The 21,148-nt window shown below is 41.4% G+C and overlaps 1 protein-coding gene across 2 annotated transcripts in view; it reads left to right on the top strand.

Moving 5' to 3' along the window:
* Window positions 1-21,148, top strand: part of PRKG1 (protein kinase cGMP-dependent 1) — a 1,174,671-nt gene that overhangs the window by 967,527 nt on the left and 185,996 nt on the right. For both annotated transcript variants that reach the window (XM_026014785.2, XM_026014784.2), the window contains exons 6-7: window positions 7,701-7,778; window positions 17,257-17,351. In XM_026014785.2, the coding sequence (XP_025870570.1) occupies window positions 7,701-7,778; window positions 17,257-17,351 (173 nt within the window). The remainder of the gene's footprint in view (window positions 1-7,700; window positions 7,779-17,256; window positions 17,352-21,148) is intronic.

Below are 21,148 nucleotides of genomic sequence, written 5' to 3'. Positions count from 1 at the left end.
GGAGAATGTTTGAGACAGTCCCTCTTGAATGCAGAGCCCTGAGGATGGGTCCTGTCTGGTGAGTCCAAGGCACAAGGGAAAAAATAAGCCAAACTTTTTGACACAGAACAAGTGTGGGCAAGGTCGGGGAGGCCTGAGGATGGGGCGGCGGTTGGGAGCCGGATGTAGAGAACTTTATAGACCGTAGTGCGTTGTTTATGATTTCAGCTGCAGCAAGAAGCCCTTGGAAGTCTTGAAGCAGCAGAATGATTTCAAGGTAGTACACGACTTGCAAGGTCACGTTGGTTGCAGAGAGAACAGATGCAATGGGGCAAGGGCTGAAGCAGGGAGGCCAGCTGGGGGAGTTAGAGAAATCCAAGAGGTGGCTCAGGCTTGGGCGTCAACAGCCCACACCGTCAGAGCCAGCTGGCTTGGCACGCGTGTCGGAGGTCGAGGCCTTTCTCACGGGTACACGCGGTGATGCTCGGAAGCCGGAGGTGAAGGAGGGCCACTGCCTTCCTGTAAGGACTGTACTCAAGTCCTGGTTCTGTCTCCAGCTCTGCCTTAGATGCTGAGGATGGTACAGTGGACAGAACCAGATGCGACGCTTGCTTTAAATCAAATTTAAAATCTGGGGGAAAACATCACTAACAACAGTCCTACAGGGCGCTGGGAGGAGGCTCAGTTGGTGAAGCGTCTGCCTTCAGCTCAGGTCATGGTGTCGGGGTCCTGGGATCCAGATCAAGCCCATATCAGGCTCCTTGATCAGCAAAGAGTCTGCTGCTCCCTCTCCCTCTGCTCCTCCCTTGATCGCTCTCGCTCTCTCTCAAATGAATACATGAAAAAAAAAAAAAAAAACAAACCCAAACAACAACAACCAAAAGCCCTACAAATACTCTCAAGCTCAGCAAAGAGCAATGAAATAAGCTATGTGACTTTGTCAAATCACAGAATGGAGAGAGCTGGCTTAGGCCAGGGGGTTTTTGGGGTGAGGCAGTGCCAGCCCCGGGAAGGCTGCGATGGGAAAGACAAGGAAGCTGTAGGGAGGCAAGAAGCAGTGGGGTACATCAGCGGGGTTTGGGCCTGGTGGGGGAAGGGAGCATGGCACAACTGAGAAAGGGACCCACGAGGTGGGTCCTGCGGTGCGGCTGGAGGACAGAGTGAGCACGAGAGAGCAGAGGTGGGCAAGGGTGACACGAAGCAGACGGTCTATGGCCTTGCAGGTGGTGTGAAGCAGTTTGGCTTTCATCCTAACGACTGTGGAAACTTTTTTTTTTTTTTTTTTTTTTGACTGTGGAAACTTTTAAAGGAAACTGCCTAATTGCTAAGGTTTCCACTCCTCTTAAATGCTGTATTTTTCTGATTTAATGTGAAAGAAGAAAATGGCAGAGCTGCAAAGTGACTTGCAAAAAACCATGAAACTGCTGGCATTTGATGGACATAATTAGAGGGACTCTCGGAGGGTCAGCCTGCGTGATCATCTTCCCCTCAGGTGCAGTTAGTTGAACATTTCAGGATGGCACAGTCACGAGTATTGGGGCTACAGTACCGTGGGCATTAGCTTTTGCCAACCGGCACCACCTTTGGCCACCATCCCCTAGGCTCTTCTCTGCCTGAGTTCTATGAGCTTATGCGGCCAATTGGTACCATCTTTGGCCAACTGGTACCATCTTTGGCCAACTGGCGCCACCTTCGCCCACCATCCCCTACACTCTTCCCTGGACCTGCGTTCTGTGAGCTTAAACGGCCTGGAAATATGTGTGCTCAATGCCTGTGCGGGTCAACTAAAATAACAAGTAGAGGGTCCTTAGATAATTTCCACGAATTAAATAGACAGTGGATGTTCCTGTCAGGGTGTCCTGGACTCTCCCCCTGCCTTCTCCTATGAGACCTTGGGTGGGGGCCAGGCTGCCGGCAGGCTCCCAGCACCAGCCACAGGTGGAGTCCGGGTGCTGGGATGCAGCCCCCTGCATTGCCAGGTAGCAGCCAGCACAGGGTATAGCCACGGAAGAAAAGAACCACTTGATTGTGCTCGTTATGTTCTATGGGTTAAGAATTCCAACCCGATAGGCATGACCGCTCTCTGCTCCATGACATTTGGGGACTTTGAATGGGGATAGTCAGATGCTGAGACTCGACCCTGCTGGGAGTCTCCCCCACTCCTGTGTCTCTGTGCTGACTGCAGTGACTGAGGTGACTCAGGCTAGGTGGGGGCGGCACCGCCAACCAGATCTCCTGCACGTCACCCCGAGGTGTGGCTCAGGCTCCTCCCAGCATGGTGCTGGGTTCCAGGATGGAGACTCCTGAGGACCAATGGAGGCTGGAAGGCCTTTTCAGAGATAACCTCTCAAGTCACACAGCATTGCTTCCACACAGGCTGTTGGTACAGAGGAGCCGCTAAGGCCAGCGCGGTATCAAGGGGAGGACAGTCGGACTCTGGCTCTTAATGGGAGGCTGGCCAAGTCTCCATGCAGGAGAGCTCAGGGAATGAAAACTATCTGGTGGCTGTCTTTCTGACAGGAAATACAACCTGTCAGAGAATTACAGCATCTAAAGGCCGGAAGATGCCCTAAATTCACCCTTTGGTATCCTTGGACACCACCTCCATCTCTTCTCTGATGGCTTGGCCCCTGCTCACCCTACCTAGGCTGATGTGTACTCCAGACATGGTGCCCCCTGCCCACTGGGTGGCCCATTCCACCTTGGAGCTACTTGGACCCAGACATACTGCCTTCTTGTCTTGAGGTGCCAGCTGACACCAGGGATCTCCTTCTACATACTCTGGACGATCGCTCAGGGTTGCTGCCTCCCTCTGCTTTACCACAGCTCAGTGGGGATGTGAAGACTGCTAGCATGACTTCCCTCTGACAGTCTGGCCCCCACCCCCATCTGAGTCTTGACCCTTCAGAGGTTGCTCAGATCAATCCATGAAGTAGATACCCTCTCAGGTGCCTCTGTGGTTCCTACCCATTGTCCCACTGCTAGAGGTTTGATTTCATTTGAGTGGTTTTCTTGTTGGGCACCATTGGGGATGACCTCAAGCAATGAAAATCACTTGGAATAAATTAAATTACTCCAATTCACCTCGTCAGACATTCGTTTAAGAATAGACACGTGAGGGATCCCTGGGTGGCGCAACGGTTTGGCGCCTGCCTTTGGCCCAGGGCGCGATCCTGGAGACCCGGGATCGAATCCCACATCAGGCTCCCGGTGCATGGAGCCTGCTTCTCCCTCCGCCTGTGTCTCTGCCTCTCTCTCTCTCTCTCTGTGACTATCATAAATAAATAAAAAATTAAAAAAAAAAAAAAGAATAGACACGTGACTCAGAGGAGACCCGTGGGGACAACTGCCAGGGCTTCTGGTGCTCCTGCCCCAGAAAGAGTTGTAAGGGGAAAGGCTGCCCTCTGCCTCTGACCCAGTGGCGATGCCTGGAACCGGGGACCCACCTAGTGAGGGCAAACCAGCGGAAGAAGGGAGAGAGCCCTTGCCATGTGGGACATTTACCAAATAAGCCATTTACTTGATGAGTATTTAGAGAACACCCAGGTGCTCTGCTAGGTGCAAGGGAGACAACAGGGAGTGTAATAATTCCTTCCTAGAGCTGACCCTCTAGTGGAGGAGAGTTGAAAGGTGAGTGAATGATTGGTTAAACGGGAGGCTGATGCATTCCACTTGCCCCTGGGCCTGCTTTTCACTTTTCCTGGGTCCTCTTCTCTCCCCAGAGGCTGATCTAAATGGGAGGCCCCCTGTCCCATCTCAGCTGACCTCAGCTAATGAGGAGCCTTGGTGGGATATGACACGGGAGAGAGGATAGAGGTCAGACTCCCTGTGAACTAGACTGGGGTTGCCAATGGGTCCTTCCTTATCAGAAGCCATGGCTTCAGCTCTTGGCAGGGACTGGTAATCCTGCTCTCTGGTTCCTTTACCTTCTGAGATCACTTCTGAGCCATCTGGGGTAGAAGGACATCTCAGGCAGAGGGCAGAACTTATACAGAGGCCCTGAAAGTTCAAGGAACATCAAGAAAAGTGGTTTGAAGAGAAGAGACATAGCACAAGGGAAGAAGGTGGATGGCAAGGTCAAGGTCCATGAAAAGAGCAGAAGCTCTTAGTACCTTGTACCCTCTGTGGAGCTTTAGTGGGCATGGGCACAGAGGGTCTCCTGAAAGGGTAGGAGCACGGGAGGGACAGGTGCTGTGTGTTAATAGAATTGCCTGGCTGCTAGATGGGAAGGGGGACGGAAGGGGTCAGGTAGGAGCAGATAGCCCAGTCAGCAGGTGGCTTCATGGACTGAGCAGGAGAACATGGCAGCCATAGCAGCAGATGGGGGAGTCCTTGAGTTTTGGGTATATTCTGAGGGTGTGGCCAGTGGGTATATGATACCCACTGTGAGCCTGGGAGACAGAAAAGTTCAATATGACTCCAAGATGGTTGGCCAAGTACCAGGAAAGATGCAGCTGGCATCACTGAAGCAGGGAAGGCACAGGAGGAGGAGGTCAGGAGTTTCAGCTTCATGTATGTGAAGTTTGAAGCCCGTGGGAGACTGTTTCCGTAGCCCTGATGCACCGCATCCCCTAGGGTTCACACCTTTGTGTAGTCCTCTCCTCTTGCATCTGGACTGGCCCTGGGACCTGCTTGAACTTAGTGGATGCAGTATAAGTCTGGACCTTAGGGAAAGCCTGGCACCTTCTGCTTTTGCACCCTTGGAATCCACCTAACATATAAGAAGATGGCTCTCCTCCCAGACCACCATGCTGTGGAGGAGACTGGGCAGCCCTGAGAGGGGCCCACGTGGAGGAGAACAGAAGCTGACAGTTGCAGGTGTGCCCCCCCAGGTAGTGACCAACAACAAATAGTCACTGCAGGAGTGAGGCAACCAACCTTTCACTGATCCAGCCTGGCACCCAGAGAAGTCAAAGAATCATCTAAAACACAGTATCAAGAGAAATAATAAATTGCTATTTTAGGTCCAGAAAACTACAAAAGACTTAGTGCAAACCTTCTCAACGAGTGGTTTTGCCCCCAACAAAACAAAGGGTAATTAACAAGGTCTTGTCATAGTTTTGGTTGACATTAGTGGGATTGGAAGTGCTTCTGGCATTTAGTGGGTAGAGGCCACAGGGGCTGCTCAACATCGTACAGCTGACCTGGTGTCCAGGACAACTCCCAGCAACAGAGAATTACATGCCTCAAAATGTCAATGATGGTGTGCCTGCGAAAATCTTACCTTCATACATTTTAATATAGAACAAATAATTTCGGCTTTCTGAAAAGAAATGGCAATCATATGGGGAGGAATATACTTTTAAGGAGGAGATAAGAAGAATGAGCTCAGAGGAGCTAAGGACTCTTTTAAGTTTGGTGCTTTTTTATTTGCATTTTTCTACTTTTTCCAAAATAATAGTATTGCTGCTACCATTATGTGGGCATAATCTGCTAATTCTTTTCGGAGAGGCTTTCTCCTGCTCAACACCCAGTTAACTTGCTCCTTATACTTCCGTTGGAGCTTAAGAATCTCCTCCATGAGGAAGCCCTGGGGAAAGAGTGAGACAATAGACAGTACATAAGCCCTACCAACATAAAATATAGCATTTGCACACTGGATTGTTTGGGGGGATTTTGAGAGGTTTTGGATTAGGAAACAAGTGAGAAATAGGACAGAGACTAAAGGAAATAGAACTAATATGCTATTGTTACTAATGATACAAATCTAGGCTAGGTGATGTGGCTTAGGTGTCAGAGCCAAATAGGCTTCCTACACTGGGCCCTGTATTTGGGTGGATGTACTTGTCCTGTGACAGAAGCCCAGCAGAGACATTCTGCTTGTCCTGGGGAAGCCGCAGAGAATGTCCACCTCTATGGGGAGCTCACCTCCACTTGGCAGACTAGGGGCTGAGGCAAGCACACCTAGCTGATGACTTCCAAGTGAACCAGTCAAGTAAGCCATACCACCTCCCCTGGTGCAGCATGGGGAAGGGGAGGGAAGAGACCTGAATTCTAATAGAGCTCCATTCATAGAGAGTGGGAAAGATGCCTCAGCCTGCCCCCCTCCCCTATGACTACAGATTGTAACTCCTCCTCTGTCTGCTTTAGCTACTACCGGTGCTAATACAGTAGCTATTAGCCATGTGTGAGTATTTAAGTTAATTCAAATTAAATGCACTTAAACGTTCAGTTTCTTAGTCACTGGCCACATTTTACTGGTCAGTAGTCACATGTGGCTGGAGGCTGCTGTATTGGACAGCACATCTGTCCAATACAGCATATTGGACAGTTGAATATGCATATTGGACAGTTGAACTTCATATTGGACAGTTGAATGTTGCCGCCCCTGGAGAAAGATCCAGTGGATGGTGCTACTCTGAGATTTTTGTATCTCATCTTTGTATCATCGATGCCTATAACCAGGCCTGACTCAGAGGCACAGGGAAATGTTTGTGGAATTGATACCTGAAAGAAGACTCTTGTGAGTTTTGTTTTTCACATCTGCATATCGCAAAGATCCTTCCTCTCCCAAACAACAAGATGTGACAAGGGGCCATGGAAATCTTGTTAAATGAAATAAATCAGTTGAAGAATATGCATCCTGTAATCTTATTTCTTAAAACTTGTTCCGAGTTAAAAAAAAAAAGTAAGATTAGGTAGTAGGTTAATTTTCTAGATATACAAAGAAAATTCTGATTGTTCTCAATGTCAAATACTAACAAAAGGCATTTTAAATAAGTGAATAGATGCCATTATTAAGGAACGTGGTACTGAAGTATAAGGATAAATCACAGCCGTTGGCCTGATGGCTACTGCATGCAAACCATGAAGTCTTGTTTTCTAAGGAGTGTGTAAAGGATTGTTTTCTTTCTCAAAAATGGCTCCCTTGCTAAGCTGCAGAGAAGAATGTGGCCAGATGGTGCAGTCTCATTTTTCTGTTCTATCTCTTGAGCTAGCCATATACTTTGTCCGACCTCGCCTTATAGAAATTACTTTTGTTCACTGCAGAAATAATCTTCACCCTGGGAATAGACCTACTGACTGTGTCCAAATCCAAGAACTGGCACACTGACTGCGATAATCCTCTTGTAGCCTTACCTTGTTTGCTCCTTGCTCCTTATTTGCTAGTTGATGAGCTCGCAGATGCTAGACCAGAATTCAGTCCATAAAATGAAGACATTCCATCTGACCGGGCCAATCTAAATTGCTGAAGCAAGGACATTAGAGCCCAAAGCTGTGCCTTAAAAACTAACTAGGGCCAGCTAACTCACACTAAAAATCAACCTGGTTTCAAAATGAAGATCTTTAGATACCAAATTTCTCAAAAAAAAAAAAAAAAAAAAAAAGCCTGTCATTACAAGAATACTAAAACCAAATGAGAATGACAAAATAATACAAAAAAGACCAGTTTAATTAACAGCAGCTCTGCAGTTTTGGTTCCGAGGGGAGAAAATATTTTTATAGAAGTATTAAAATGAATGGATTTAGAGATCTGAATATAATCACCCAGAAAAATGGCATTAACAAATAGTTTTAAACATGAGCATGATCAAAATAATTTCTTCATAATTATTTCATTCATTGACTATTACTCATTCTTGAATCATGATGAGTTCTGGGCTTGGGTAAAACTCCATCAGGATGAACGCATCCTTGCAGAGTTGATATTTGAAGAGATGGAACAGTTTTTTATATTACTCCCTTCTTAATTTTTTTTTTCTGTTGCTTCTATTTTTCAGACACACTATGAGAATGGAGAATATATCATCAGGCAAGGTGCAAGAGGGGACACCTTCTTTATCATCAGCAAAGGAACGGTAAGCCCTGGGAGCACCAGAGGGTGATGCAGAGTGGGATGGGGGCCCCAGGGTGCATTAGCCACCCCTGGAGACGCACGTGCACAGGGTCTTGAGGGAGAAACATTTGAGAATGGATCTCCCAAAAATGATGCCAGAGGAAGAAAAAGTGTAACCCTGAAGACCCAAAAGTAGCCTGTGTTCCATAATTTAATAACCATGATGCTAGATGCCACTGATACGACTGCATAAATGGGAAGATTTCCAATATTTAAATTATATAAATCACAAGAGAAAGACTAAGATTGCTTTAAAAATTCTCAACAGAAAACACAAACAGATAAAAAACAAAAAAACTCAATTCCAACTAGTGATGAGTAACATTGTTATCTTGAAACACCAGGGCTTTGAAATCCAATGGCCCAAGTTGAATCCCACTAGGAAACAGCAGGTTCAGCATTCTTGGGCAAGATACTCAGCACTCTGAGGACTGCAAGGGTATAAATACTCTCATGCTCTATTGTATCTTCATAAAGAAATGTTGAATGGATACTAAGAAATTATAAGAAGTGGTAGGTTATACGGGAAGGGATAGATATGGGGTGGACAAGGGATAGAAATGAAAAAAATCATAATTTATTCCTTTATATTATTTTAACTCTTCATTTTAAATTACATTTAAATTATATTTAATTATATTTATTTATTTTAATTATATTTTAATTCTTAAATATTTTAATATGTATTATAATTATGATTAATTATATATTTTATTTTAATATTGATAAGTTATATATATATATTTCAAGAATTTTATTTATTCATGAGAGACACAGAGAGAGAGAGAGGCAGAGAAACAGGCAGAGGGAGAAGCAGGCTTCCTGCAAGGAGCCCGATGTGGGACTCAATCCCAGATACCGGGATCACGCCCTGAGCCCAGAAGGCAGACACTCAACCACCAAGCCACCCAGGCGTCCCTATTTTTTTATATTTTAATTATATTTAATTATATTTAAATTTTCAAATATATTTAATTATATTTAAAAACAAAGTAATAAAATAAGTGAACTGGAAAATGGGAACTTACATAGATGAATGCTCTGATAGTCTAAAAAAATACCTTATATTTCTTTCAACAGTGAAGTCCTAATCATTTTTGCATTTAAGTGTCCTTGTCTTGAGCCAATGATTGGAACTTTGATTCCAATCAAAGTTGGAACACTCACTTTGCTTCATCGTAAGAGATCCTTAAGAGGAATTTGTATGTATGAAGCATGGTAGGTGACAGGAAAGAGAATGCTGGTGAAAAGGGATTTATATACAACTTGTCATTTTTATAATTGTTACTTTAAAATGTAAGTTTAGGGGCACCTGGCTGGCTCCATCGGTAGAGCATGTGACTCTTATTCTCAGAGTCATAAATTCAAGCTTCATGTTAGGCGTAGAGCTTACTTAGAAAGTAAATAAAAATGTTAAACAGTTTTTTAAAAACGTAGGTAAGTCTGTTCTAATTTAGCAAATACAACTGACTCTGGGACTTATGGCTCATACTAAATAAGGAAAGAGAGACGTACAGAGCCACAGTGGTCAGGAGATGTGAAAGATTATAAATCTTGTTGGATCACATTTTCTGTAATCCTCTCTGGACTGATTCTGAATCGAGAATGTGTCAGTGTTTACACTGATGATCAGTCACACTAAAGTGAAGACAGCATCATTTGTGCTGGTATCATACCTGTTCTCTGGACTGATAGTGGAAAGCCTGGGATAAATAAAAATGTCAGGCACCAGCATCTTAAAGATATCAAGAAATGACATGTCTGACCACAGTTACACTTAAAACTGTATTTTGAATTTTCCAATGTTAGAGGCTAAGGATTCTTAACATTCTGTAGTTTATGTTTAAATCGTTGGAGCTTTACCATTTGCTGTTTTATTTTTTTTTAACATTTACTAAAGAATCAGGGGAAATGGAAAATCCTCATGGATATAGATGATTTGATAGGTCACGGGGGACATTTTTTTGTCCCGACAATCTGGATTTTTTTTTTCTTATGACACTGCTAATCCTTTGCTTTCATGGAATGATACCTTTATTTGTTGAAGATGAATTTCTGACACACTTCTGTGATTACCCTATTACTGCACATTTCAAGCACTACCTAAAAGAAGCTGCTGTTAATAACCATATTCAGTTGCAAATAAGGGCATGAGGGGTGCTGCTTTATGAGTTTTGTAATAGGTATAAATAGAACTAGTGAGGAAATGCACCACGGGAACCCATTTCTCTGGCAGTTTCAGAGCACCATGGGGGTCCTGGGAGAGAAGTAGTAAAAATATGTCAGACTCTTGACACATCCAAAATGGAAATACCTATGGCTGGTTAAAAAAAAAAAAAAAAAATCCAAGACTAGTTTTTCATGTCATGTAACTTAGCGGCTATGATTTTTAATTATATCCATTATATGCTAATTAATGATGATATATTAGTATCTTCTATTCTGTTACACACGTTTTGGAATCAGTATTTTAAATCCTAAGAAGCAAGAGATGAATATACTTAAGTCCCGGTGGGAGGAGAGAAAAGTAGAAATGCCTTTAAGTAAGCAGGCAAATAAGTTGTGAAACTGAAATTTTCTGAATCTGTGTGCTTTGCTTTAGGAATGCAGATATAAATTTGTTTTCAACAAACAAAGGGTTGTGGAAGGAGAGGTGAGCAGGGGGATGGGGTGATGGGGTGACTGGGTGACGGGCACTGAGAAGGGCACTTGTTGGAATGAGCACTGGATGTTATACTCTATGTTGGCAAATTGAATTTAAATTTAAAAAAAATGGTTTTCATATGCATTTAAGCAATGATAAAGGATAACCCTGGCAAAGATGATTTCCTTGCTTCCCCTGAACTGGCTTTTCCTTAGAGCACGTTGTAAGACACACAAGAGGCTAGAGTCACAAATGGATTTCCCAAGTTCAAGACACTTATTTAAGTGTAAAGCTGTTTTTGTTCTCCTGTGAAGCACAGCCACACCAACAGAGAAACTCTGAAATACTTATTTTTCCCTCAATAAACCTACACAAACTGATTTTTCTAAAACTTGATCAGAATGCTTTCAGTGATGTTTAAAGGACCCAGTGTTGCCTCCTATGGAAACTTAGTTTCCAGTTGCTAGGAAACTTGACATTCCCTTCCCCTAATAATGAACATCAAGGAATTCACAACAGAGCAATGAAAAATGTCTTTGATAAAACTGTATTCATATGTCCCGGTAGCTGTGTTACATCAAAAAATGTACTCTCTGCATAAATAAATTAAAAAAAAAATGTACTCTCTCCATAAATAAATTGAACCAAACAAAATTGAAGAGGATTGGCCAGCAAAATTTCAGAGTCCCAATAATAATTCAAATACATTTTGATTTTCTGATTCTGTTGAACATACCTTGTACACTGTTAGACAAAAACTTCTGAGTCACATTTTTTTTCTATTATATACTATTTAAAACCACATAGTTTTGCTTAGAATTAGCAAGTATAAGTAAGCATGTTGGTGAAGAAATGGGCTTAATGCATTATTTGCTATGTGTCGGGCATGAAAGTTAGGGAAATTTTATTTGTATATGGTACATAAGATTGAGACATGAAAAGCCCTTCCTTTTAGTTCAAGAACAAGATCAAGGAGCACATTATCACCATTTCTGTTCATTGTGGAACTAGGCATCCCAACCATTGTCCTAAGTCGAGAAAAATATGAAAAAAAAATGGATAGAAGAGTAATTATACATGTACACCTGGAAGGAACACGTTTACATCTCTAGAAGAAGTAATGGGATATATAATATGTAAAATCCATAAATCCATATCAAATATATTCATATAACAGGATAATATGCAAAGAGAGGAAATGAACTACAGATACGTATAGTAACATGGAAGAGTTGGATCAATCTCAGATATGATCCTCATCAAAAGAAGCAGGTTGCAGGACATGTGTGGCGTGTTGCTCTTTTTATGATGGTCAAAACCAGGCAAATGTGTGGTTTATGTGCACAGAATGAGATGTGAGTGCATGCAGGCACGTGCGTTAATTGCAAACAGTAGAACAGGGATCATGAACATCCGGTTCACCACAGACATGTCGGGAGAGTGAGTTAGGACGGCCCACATGGAGAGGTACGCTAATTTACCCCCGTGTTACACAGAGGGTTCAGTTGTCAAGTGAGACTCCTAGGAATCCTAAATCTGGCCAAACTGATGTACACTCATGACTCAGAGAATGTAGGTAAGCTTCAAGCTCAGGAGGAAAAAAAAAAATTCCAACCCAGCATATATCCCAGATTACCAGATATAGTTCCTAAAGTGTCCTCATTCTGCATCAGGAGGCATTTTGATTTGCAAGTAACAGGACTAATTTTTAAGTGATATGTGCAGAACGGTGTTTGAAAGGAGAACTGCGGTGTGAGAACTGGGGCTCCTCTATTAGTCACAAAGGAAGGAAAATGATGACCTCAGAGACCCTCATTGTCTAATTGAGTCTTCCCTATTAATCTGTGAATTCCAGGCTGGCTGGCTTTCTTTCTTTTTTTCCTTTCTTTCGTTCTTTCGTTCTTTCTTCTTTCTGTCTTTTTCTTTCTTAATAAGTGTTGCTTTGTTTATAAAACCTGCCAAATTCATACTACACATTTTGTTTTCTTTTTGAATTGTTTTTGATTAAACATGTTGGTTGTGTACATTGATCTTGTTTAGTGAAGACTTTGATATCAAAGATCTTTATACTGCTTTAAAAGTATCTAATTTTTAGGGGATCCCTGGTTGGCTTGGTGGTTTAGCGCCTGTCTTTGGCCCAGGGCGCAATCCTGGAGTCCTGGGATCGCGTCCCACATTGGGCTCCTGGTATGGAGCCTGCTTCTCCCTCCTCCTGTGTGTCTGCCTCTCTCTCTCTCTCTCTCTCCCCCCCCCCATGTCTATCATCAATCAATCTTAAAAAATATATAAAAGTATCTAATTTTTATTTTGATTCTTTTTAAAATTATAGTTAAAATGGTCTTAAAAACTCAAACTATGAGACTACACATATGTCTTGTAGAAAAAAGTTAATGTATAGACAAGTAAAAAGAACGTTAGAATACATACTCTCTTCTGTCTGTCTAGAAGGATAAGAAGTTTATGCTCTAAATAGCATTTTATACCAACAATGAGAGAGTGGTAGTAGTGATAGGGGATATTTATTTTACAATCAAATGCTTGAATTTCTGAAATAGGTGAGAGAAGTAGGAGAAGGGGGAAATATGAGAAAAGTAACCAATTTTTTGAGTACTTATTGTTGTTTTTTTTTTCAAAAGATAGCATGAGGGAGGGGGAAGGGCAGAGGAGGGGGAGGATCTCAAGCAGACTCCCTGCTGAGCCTGGAGCCCTACAAGGGGCTCAGTCCCAGGACCCTGAGATCATGACCTGGGAACCAAAAGTCAAACACTCAACCGGGTGAGCCACCCCGGTGCCCCGAGCACTTACTATTAAGAGTCTGCTTTTCATAGATTTTTCTCTTTTAATTCATACACATATATGCAAGCCCTCCCGTTTTTTTGGACAAGGTGATGAGATAACAGGGGTTTGAACAGGCCCAATATTATTTTTAAGGCTCCAGAACTGGTTCTTTCCCATAGCAATGTGGATCCTAAAGCACATTGTAATTTCAGGGAGGAGAATAAGCAATATAGGCCGAGGTCACAGAAGCTATCTCTGTGTATGTGGCTTTCTCTACCCTGACATTTTTTTTAGACTTAAAGATGCAAATGCCCATGCCTGGTGTCTGTGCATATTTAGAATGGTTCATTATTTGTACAAAGAAATAGTGTGGAAATTACAGTCTTAAAGGAAAGCTTTTATTCTTGCTCTTTGAATTGCTTATCTTTTCACATATATGGATTATCCGGGTAGGTTTTCCTTCACACTTGTCGCATCAGCAGAAAGTGGTCTATTTGAGAGGTGACCCACTTTTTATGGCTCTGTTAGTGCGTTTCAGTAACATCTTTGTAAAGCATATTTCCGAAGCCACTGAAATCTCCCCATGTCTTGCATGTGTCTGCCATTTGGAATTTCTAAACATTTTTGTTGTTGTTCTCAATCAAATGGCAAATGTGTAATTGTGTAACGTATCCTTATATCTAATTGTGAATTGATGATCTCATGGTATAGTTCACTTTAGTTCATGACTTTTTTTTTTTTTTTTTTTTAGTAGCAAGGGCCGACAAATAATTTCGTTGGGTTGTACCTCATAGTAACAGATGAGAAAACTGAGACCCAGAAATAAAACAATGAATTGATGTGTATCACAGTTTGGTCTCTAGAACATTTGCATCTGAATCACCTATATTAATCTTTTGAAATACAGATTTTCAAGGCCCATTAAGTTAGAACTTCAAGAATAAAGTTCCAGTAGCCTTTATTTTTTTTCTTCCATTTTTTTTTCAGATTTTTAAAATTTTTATTTATTCATAAGAGACACAGGGAGGCAGAGACACAGGCAAAGAAAGAAGCACACTCCCTGTGTGGAGCCTGATGCGGGACTCAATCCCAGCACCCTGGGATCACACCTTTAGCCAAAGACAGAGGCTTGACCACTAAGCCACCCATGTGCCCCTTCTTCCAAGGTTTTTTTTTTTTTTTTTAAGATTTATTTGTGAAAGAGAGAGGGAGAGAGCAATAGAGAGGCAGAGACACAAGCAGAGGGAAAAGCAAGCTCCATGCAGGGAGCCTGACGTGGGACTCGATCCTGGGTCTCCAGAATCAGGCCCTGGACTTGAAGGCGGCACTAAACCGCTGAGCCACCCGGGCTGCCCCCAAGTTTTTATTTAAATACCAGGTAGTTAGCATACAGTGTAATGTTAGTTTCACATGTAGGGTTTAGTGATCCATCACTTACAAATAAGCTTATGCCAACCAATGTGCTCTTTCATCCCCATCACCATTTAATCCATCACCTGCCCACCTCCCCTCCAGCAACGCTCAGTTTGTTCTCTACTATTAGGAGTCTGTTTCATGGTTTGCCTCTCTTTTTCCCTTCCTTTAGTCATCAGTTTTGTTTCTTAAATTCCACCTATGAGTGAAATCATGTGGTATTTGTCTTTCTCTGACTGATTTCGCTTAGCATTGTACTCTCTAGTTCCAGCCACATAGTTGCAAATGGCAAGGTTCCATTCATTTTGATGGCTGAATAATATTCCATTATATATGTAATATTCCGTTATGTATGTAATAGTCCGGTATATATGGATACCACGTCTTCTTTATCCAATTGTTAGTCAATAGATATCTGGGCTGTTTCCTTAACTTGGCTATTGTTGATAATGGTGCTATAAATATTGGGACACATTTTATCCCTCTGAATTAGTATTTTTGTATACTTGGGGTAAATACCTAGTAGTGCAATTACTGGATGGTAGAGTAGTTCTATTTTTAACTTTCTGAGGAACCTACAGAGGATTCTGTTTTCTAGAACTGTTCTCCACAGTGGCTGCAACACTTTGCATTCCCACCAACAGTGCATGATGGTTCCTTTTTCTCCACATCCTTGTCAACATCTGATGTTTCTTGTGTTGTTGATTTTAGCCATTCTGACAGGCGTGAGGTGATATCTCTCTGTAGTTTTGATCTGTATCTTCCTGATGAGGAGCGATGTGGAACATCTTTTCATGTATCTGTTGGCCAACTGGATGTCTTCTTTGGAAATCTGTTCATGTCTTCTGTCCATGTTTTAACTGGATTATTTGGTTTTGGGGTGTTGAGTTGCATCAGTCGTTTTTTTTTTTTTTTTGCCACAGTTTTTTAATATATTTTAGACACTAACCCTTTACCAGATTAAGTCCTTTGCAAATATCTTCTCCCATCCCAAAGATTGCCTTTTAGTTGTGTTGTTCCCTTCACTGAGCAGAAGTTCCTTATCCTGATGAAATCCCAGTAGTTCATTTTTGCTTTTGTTTCCCTAGCCTCAGGAGATGTGTCTAGTAAGAAGTTCAGTAGCCTTTATTTTAAATAAGACCCCATACTCCGAAGTTTGAGAATAAATGGGATAGTGTATGTCTGTCCACATCTAAAAAGCCTCATCAGCATGCAAATGAGCATGTCTATGATACAGCTTGGTGTAAGAGGGTTAAAAACTGCATCCCTATGGTTTTAAAACATAGTGTGGAAAAGTAACCAAATGGATCAGTGGAGAATAATAATTGAATTCTCTCCACCTTGCATGTACATTCTTAATACTTATAAAAATTGTGGTCCTTGTCATCCGTTCTCTAAATACAGAAACCTGAAGCATAGTATTCTTAAATGCGCTTAGTGTCTTGCATTGTCTTCAGAAATTAGTTTTTTTCTACTTCATTACATTTTCTAGGTAGGTGAGTTTTAACTATTTAACCATTCTAGACAAAACATAGCCAGCATTATGAATATTAGTAGAACTTGAAGGGGAAGTGAATTAACACAAAGGTACAACTTATTGCATTTATGTCTTCATTCATGCAACAAAAACATTATTCTTTTCCTTCCATGGATTGTCATCCAAGTCAAAAGTCCTGTATGGGCCCAAATACCTTGTTTGGATAGTAAAGCTTTCCTGTTGAAGCAACTTCTCGCTCTTTATTAGGTGCTTATTATAAATTGTAGAGAATGTCAAAGGTATACCCACTTCTTTGAAGAGCATACTGTTATGGTGGGGAAAAAAGACATATATATATAAAATTCATAGATCCTTTAAAACTGAAATTCTTCTCAATGAAGCTTGTAGACATTAAGGACTGCCAGGGGTTAGAGACCTTGTGAGGCTTCATGACCATGTGAATGGCCTCGGAACAGAGGTTAGATTCTTTGGGAAAAGAGACAGGCATGTCTTAGAAGAACAGGGCCATACATGCGAGGTGCATAGAAAGATGTTCACTGGAACAATTCCAAAGCATGTAAACAATTTAAACGTCCATCTATAAGGAAGTGGATGAATAAAGGTGGAAGAAGGCATTGACTCATTAAAATGGATGAACTAAATTTATCTGTGAAAGGGATGGATAAGTAATAAAACAATGGTGAGAGGAAAAAAAATGTGAATTGCAGAATGATACATACTGTATTAAGCTATTCATATATTTTTAAAAAGTCAAACATAAACACATTAAAGAAGACTGGAGGGATGCTCATTTAATTCATTATAGCGCTTGCTTCATAGGAGGTCGGAAGGAGGACTAAGTGAAATTCGAATTTCTGAATAATTTATTACTTCTTGAAAACAGCTTGAAACAGCAATAACAATAACTGGAGGGCATTTCTTGTGGTTTGTATAGAAACGTGTGATACTCTTCTTGGTCTTGTCAGTGGTAATGTACTCACGGTCTTCATAGGAGTAATTTTAAAAGAAGAAACATGAAGTGGAAATAACATGACCAATCAACCAATTAGTTGATTTGATCAATCAGCATGTGCAGTGGATGTAGACTTTCATTGTTTCTCTTTGTAGGTGAATGTCACTCGGGAAGACTCACCCAATGAAGACCCGGTCTTTCTTAGAACTTTAGGGAAAGGAGACTGGTTTGGAGAGAAAGCCTTGCAGGGGTGAGTAGATCACATGTTATAGTTCTTGCTTGAGCGCTGCATAAATTCCCGTCTCACATATTGAGCTCCTAGCAAAACAGGCTGTATATTTGCTGTTTCTCCTAATCCTGGACCCAGACCCTCGATGGCCATTTTTATTTATTTCCAGGTGGGCTTGTAATGCATTTATATAAGCTCCAGGATTAATCAATTAACTTGTGTCACATTATTTTTATATTAATGGGTAATTTCTCAGCTTTACTCTCCTTGTCCGCAATCTCTATGAAGACTCTAAAAGAGAGGGGAAAGAGTCTCCCCTAAGCTAAGCTTACCTTGTGTGGCAGTTTTGCTCTGAATCCTAGGAAGATGACTGGTTGAGAGTTTGGAAATCCCTGGACTGATGGTACAAACCAAGGATCAGAAGGCAGTGGAGGCTTGCTGGGCCTCACGTCTGGGTGGTGGTTGTCATTGCCGCTGTTAGAGGTGGAGGTCACGCACGAGAAGATTCCTGGTGGATGGGCTCCAAAGGCTGGACCCAGAGAGACGTTCTGTAAGGTCCCTGAAATTCTTCTACTTGTAAAGCAAGTAGATGCTCGAGAAACAAGCATTTGGGATCTCTTCCTACCTACTATGGACAAAAAACCCAGTTGACTTTGTACTATACATATTGCAGGACGCATGACAAATAGGACAGATCTCTTTGAGCATTCTCTTCTTGTTTTCCAATAAGCAGCGCATCTCTATTATCAGTGTATAAATAGATGAGACTTTCAAAACTCAGTGCTGTGTGTATGTACAGAATCAGAAATATATATATATATACTTGAATCCAAAATAACCAGTAAACATTTATATTTGTATCAAATTCCAGATGGCCCAGTATCTGCTATGAAGGAGCAGCAATAGGATATAATTTATCCCTAAAATATTTGGAACAGGGAGTTTTGCTTCCATTATACTTTCATTTAAAAATTACATTATAGGCATTTTGTTTAAAATTATTATGAAGATACCATTTAGCGGGTTTTAATTTTTAAGCCACAGTCAGATAGCAGCTTTTTTTTTTCTTTCTTACCCTTTCACAGCTGCAGAAATGAGAGATCCTGCTAAGTCATCTTATGTATACCACATTACCTTATGAAAATTCAGAATTCAATGCATTTCACTTCTGTTTTTTTCTTCTCCTTTGTTCATTTGATCCTTATCTGATGAGTATGTATTTGCCATTAGATTTTTTTTTCTAGAGGCGAAGTTGAAATACCATGTTCACTGTACGTGCCACAAAAGAATGCAATAAGCATTATCTTTCTAGTATAAAGTGCCCAGACCCATCCTTTGTACTTGAATCCTTCTTTCCCTTGATTGTATGTAGAGGATTCTAGAGAATAATGTTGCCTGGTTCCATTGGTCCAAGATTAACTGCCTATATGAAAAATGTCATTTCCAACAAAGCCAAAGAACCTGAAACATTTTCAGGCATTTCTGATTGAGATCACAAGTGGAACACCAGAAGATACAACATCATTGAAAATGGACAGGTTTGCTTTTGTAGCTTATTGCCACTGGATTTTGGCGCCAAGTAAAGAAAGCCTTTATGGCAAAAACCCCTTTCAATGGAAGAATGTGTCCTAAGAAGTGACCCTGAGGATGCAGTTCATGGAAAAGTTAGCAGATTGTGTCTGGTGTCAGAATTTAATGGCATTCCATCTAGGTTGAATTCATTCTGGCATATGGCTGTTCTCATGAACTGTCTGGTGCCCAAATCTCTCATATGCATTCAGTCCTCTGCACTGCTGGCTCCTCCCCCCACCGCCCTATCTTCCCCTACATACCTTCCCCCACCTACCCTTCCCCCAGGAATTTATTTCCTTCTTGAGCCCTTTGCTTTTGTTTTCTCGAGGCTCAGCCTGGCTCAGCCTGGCTCCATAGGCCTATTCTAAACGCCCTCTTAAATGTCACCGGGGATTTGCTACTTGCAAGTCCTTTTCTGCCTTCTTTGGACTTCCCTTCTCAGCCATGGTTTTACATGCTGACCACTCCTTCCTTCTTCAAATTTCCTTTCCTCTGGGTCCCGTGCAACTGTTAGCGTTTGTTAGAATTTTTTATTTGATTTCCTAAAATTCATCAGTGTTGTATCCTCAACTCTATTCCATGCATGTTGACATACTTGGGGATCTGTGATGGCATGTCACTTTGGTAAAGAAGTCTAAATCTTATATTCTGATTTGAGCGGAGTATCTGGCGGTTTTCAGATACTCCACATGTATCTGTTGAATGAATGGGTGAACGAATGAACTAAGAAACAAATGAGCCTCTTTAATGAAGCCCAATCAAAAATTTGCTTCTTGCCATTGATCATTTTCTCCACTTGGATCTGTTTGAAGGTAAGGGGTTATGAACTCGCTTGTCTACAGGGAGCAAGCTGATAATGTCAATGAGTAGGGTAAGGTGGCAAACTAGAACCCCCCCACCTTTTTTTTTAAGATTTTACTTATTTATTTATGAAAGACACAGAATGAGAGAGGCAGAGAGGAAGGCTCCACGCAGGGAGCCCAATGTGGGACTCAATCCCAGGACTCCAGGATCACGCCCTGGGCCAAAGGCTCAACCACTGGGCCACCCAGACATAGCTAGAAACCCTTCTGTGAAGAGGAGACCATTTACTGAGCTCCAGCTGATTGTTAGACTTTTTTTTTTTTAAACAGAAAAAAATCTAGGTTTTGAAAAATACAAAATGTGATTTTGTAACTTGATTTTTGAAAAACGCTCTGCAAGCAAATACAACAAACCCAAAAACCAAACCAAACATTTCTACAAACAATTTGACCTGTGGGCTGCCATTTTGTGGTGTCTATCAGATGTGCCTTCTTAAGGCCCTGTATCTAGATTCAATTGAGGGAAACCGATTAGGTGAGGTCTTCTTGATTATTTCCTTGTTTCAATATATTTTTTTAATGTTTTGATATCTTATGTGTGTAACTTGTTTGTTTTTTTAACCCTAAGTATCTATGTTCTTTTTTGATCTTTTCTTTGAGTCTCAACATCTCACACAAGAAATTCTAACTTTTCATAAATCAGATTGATTTGTTTCACTGACTTTCCCCTAAAAACCTTAAAAAATTTACCTTACTTTGAGATAGAAAGTCTTCTGAGCACTGTGTGTATACTTTTGGGTAATAACTATGCTTTTTTGCAAGTCATGTAATTTTAATACTTGGAAGACCAATTACATAGTAGTTAGCATTCTCTGTATGTACCTAACACAGCATTTCAGATTGTTGTTTTCTCACATATAAAATTTATATGTACTTGGAATTGTTGATTTGTTTTCCTGAGGATATTCAGCAGACCATTAAAATATTGATGGATTAGTAATTTTGACATGAGTCCTTGACCACTCTTTTTACATTTCAGAGTGCCTAATACTAGTATTGGTGAAGCACAGTTGAATGACAGAGCTGAAATGTGAGCTCAGTACCTCGACTCCAGAACTCCCTTCTAGAGTTCTGCCTCTAGACGTAACAAGCTCCATTTCCTCATTCTGTGCAGACAATAGAGTCCTAGACCTAGCCATCTTATAACCTATATAATTACCATTCATTAACCAGTAGCACCTCGTTACCAGAGAAACTGACGTCATGGATTGCCTTCACTTTAGTTGATGTGAAGCAAATTATTCAGTATTCCTTGACTCAACCACTATTTTTTTTTTTTTACTGTAAATAATGGTTTTTCCACATCAGAGGAAGGGCAAAATGTCCTGTTTACAGAAGGACTCTTTCCTTACGTACAGGAAAACTAAAGTTGTGTTTGGGAGA

The sequence above is a fragment of the Vulpes vulpes genome, chromosome 10 (genome assembly GCF_048418805.1).
Source record: "Vulpes vulpes isolate BD-2025 chromosome 10, VulVul3, whole genome shotgun sequence".
Lineage (NCBI taxonomy): Eukaryota > Metazoa > Chordata > Mammalia > Carnivora > Canidae > Vulpes > Vulpes vulpes.
This window is presented reverse-complemented; position numbering and strand designations above follow the sequence as displayed.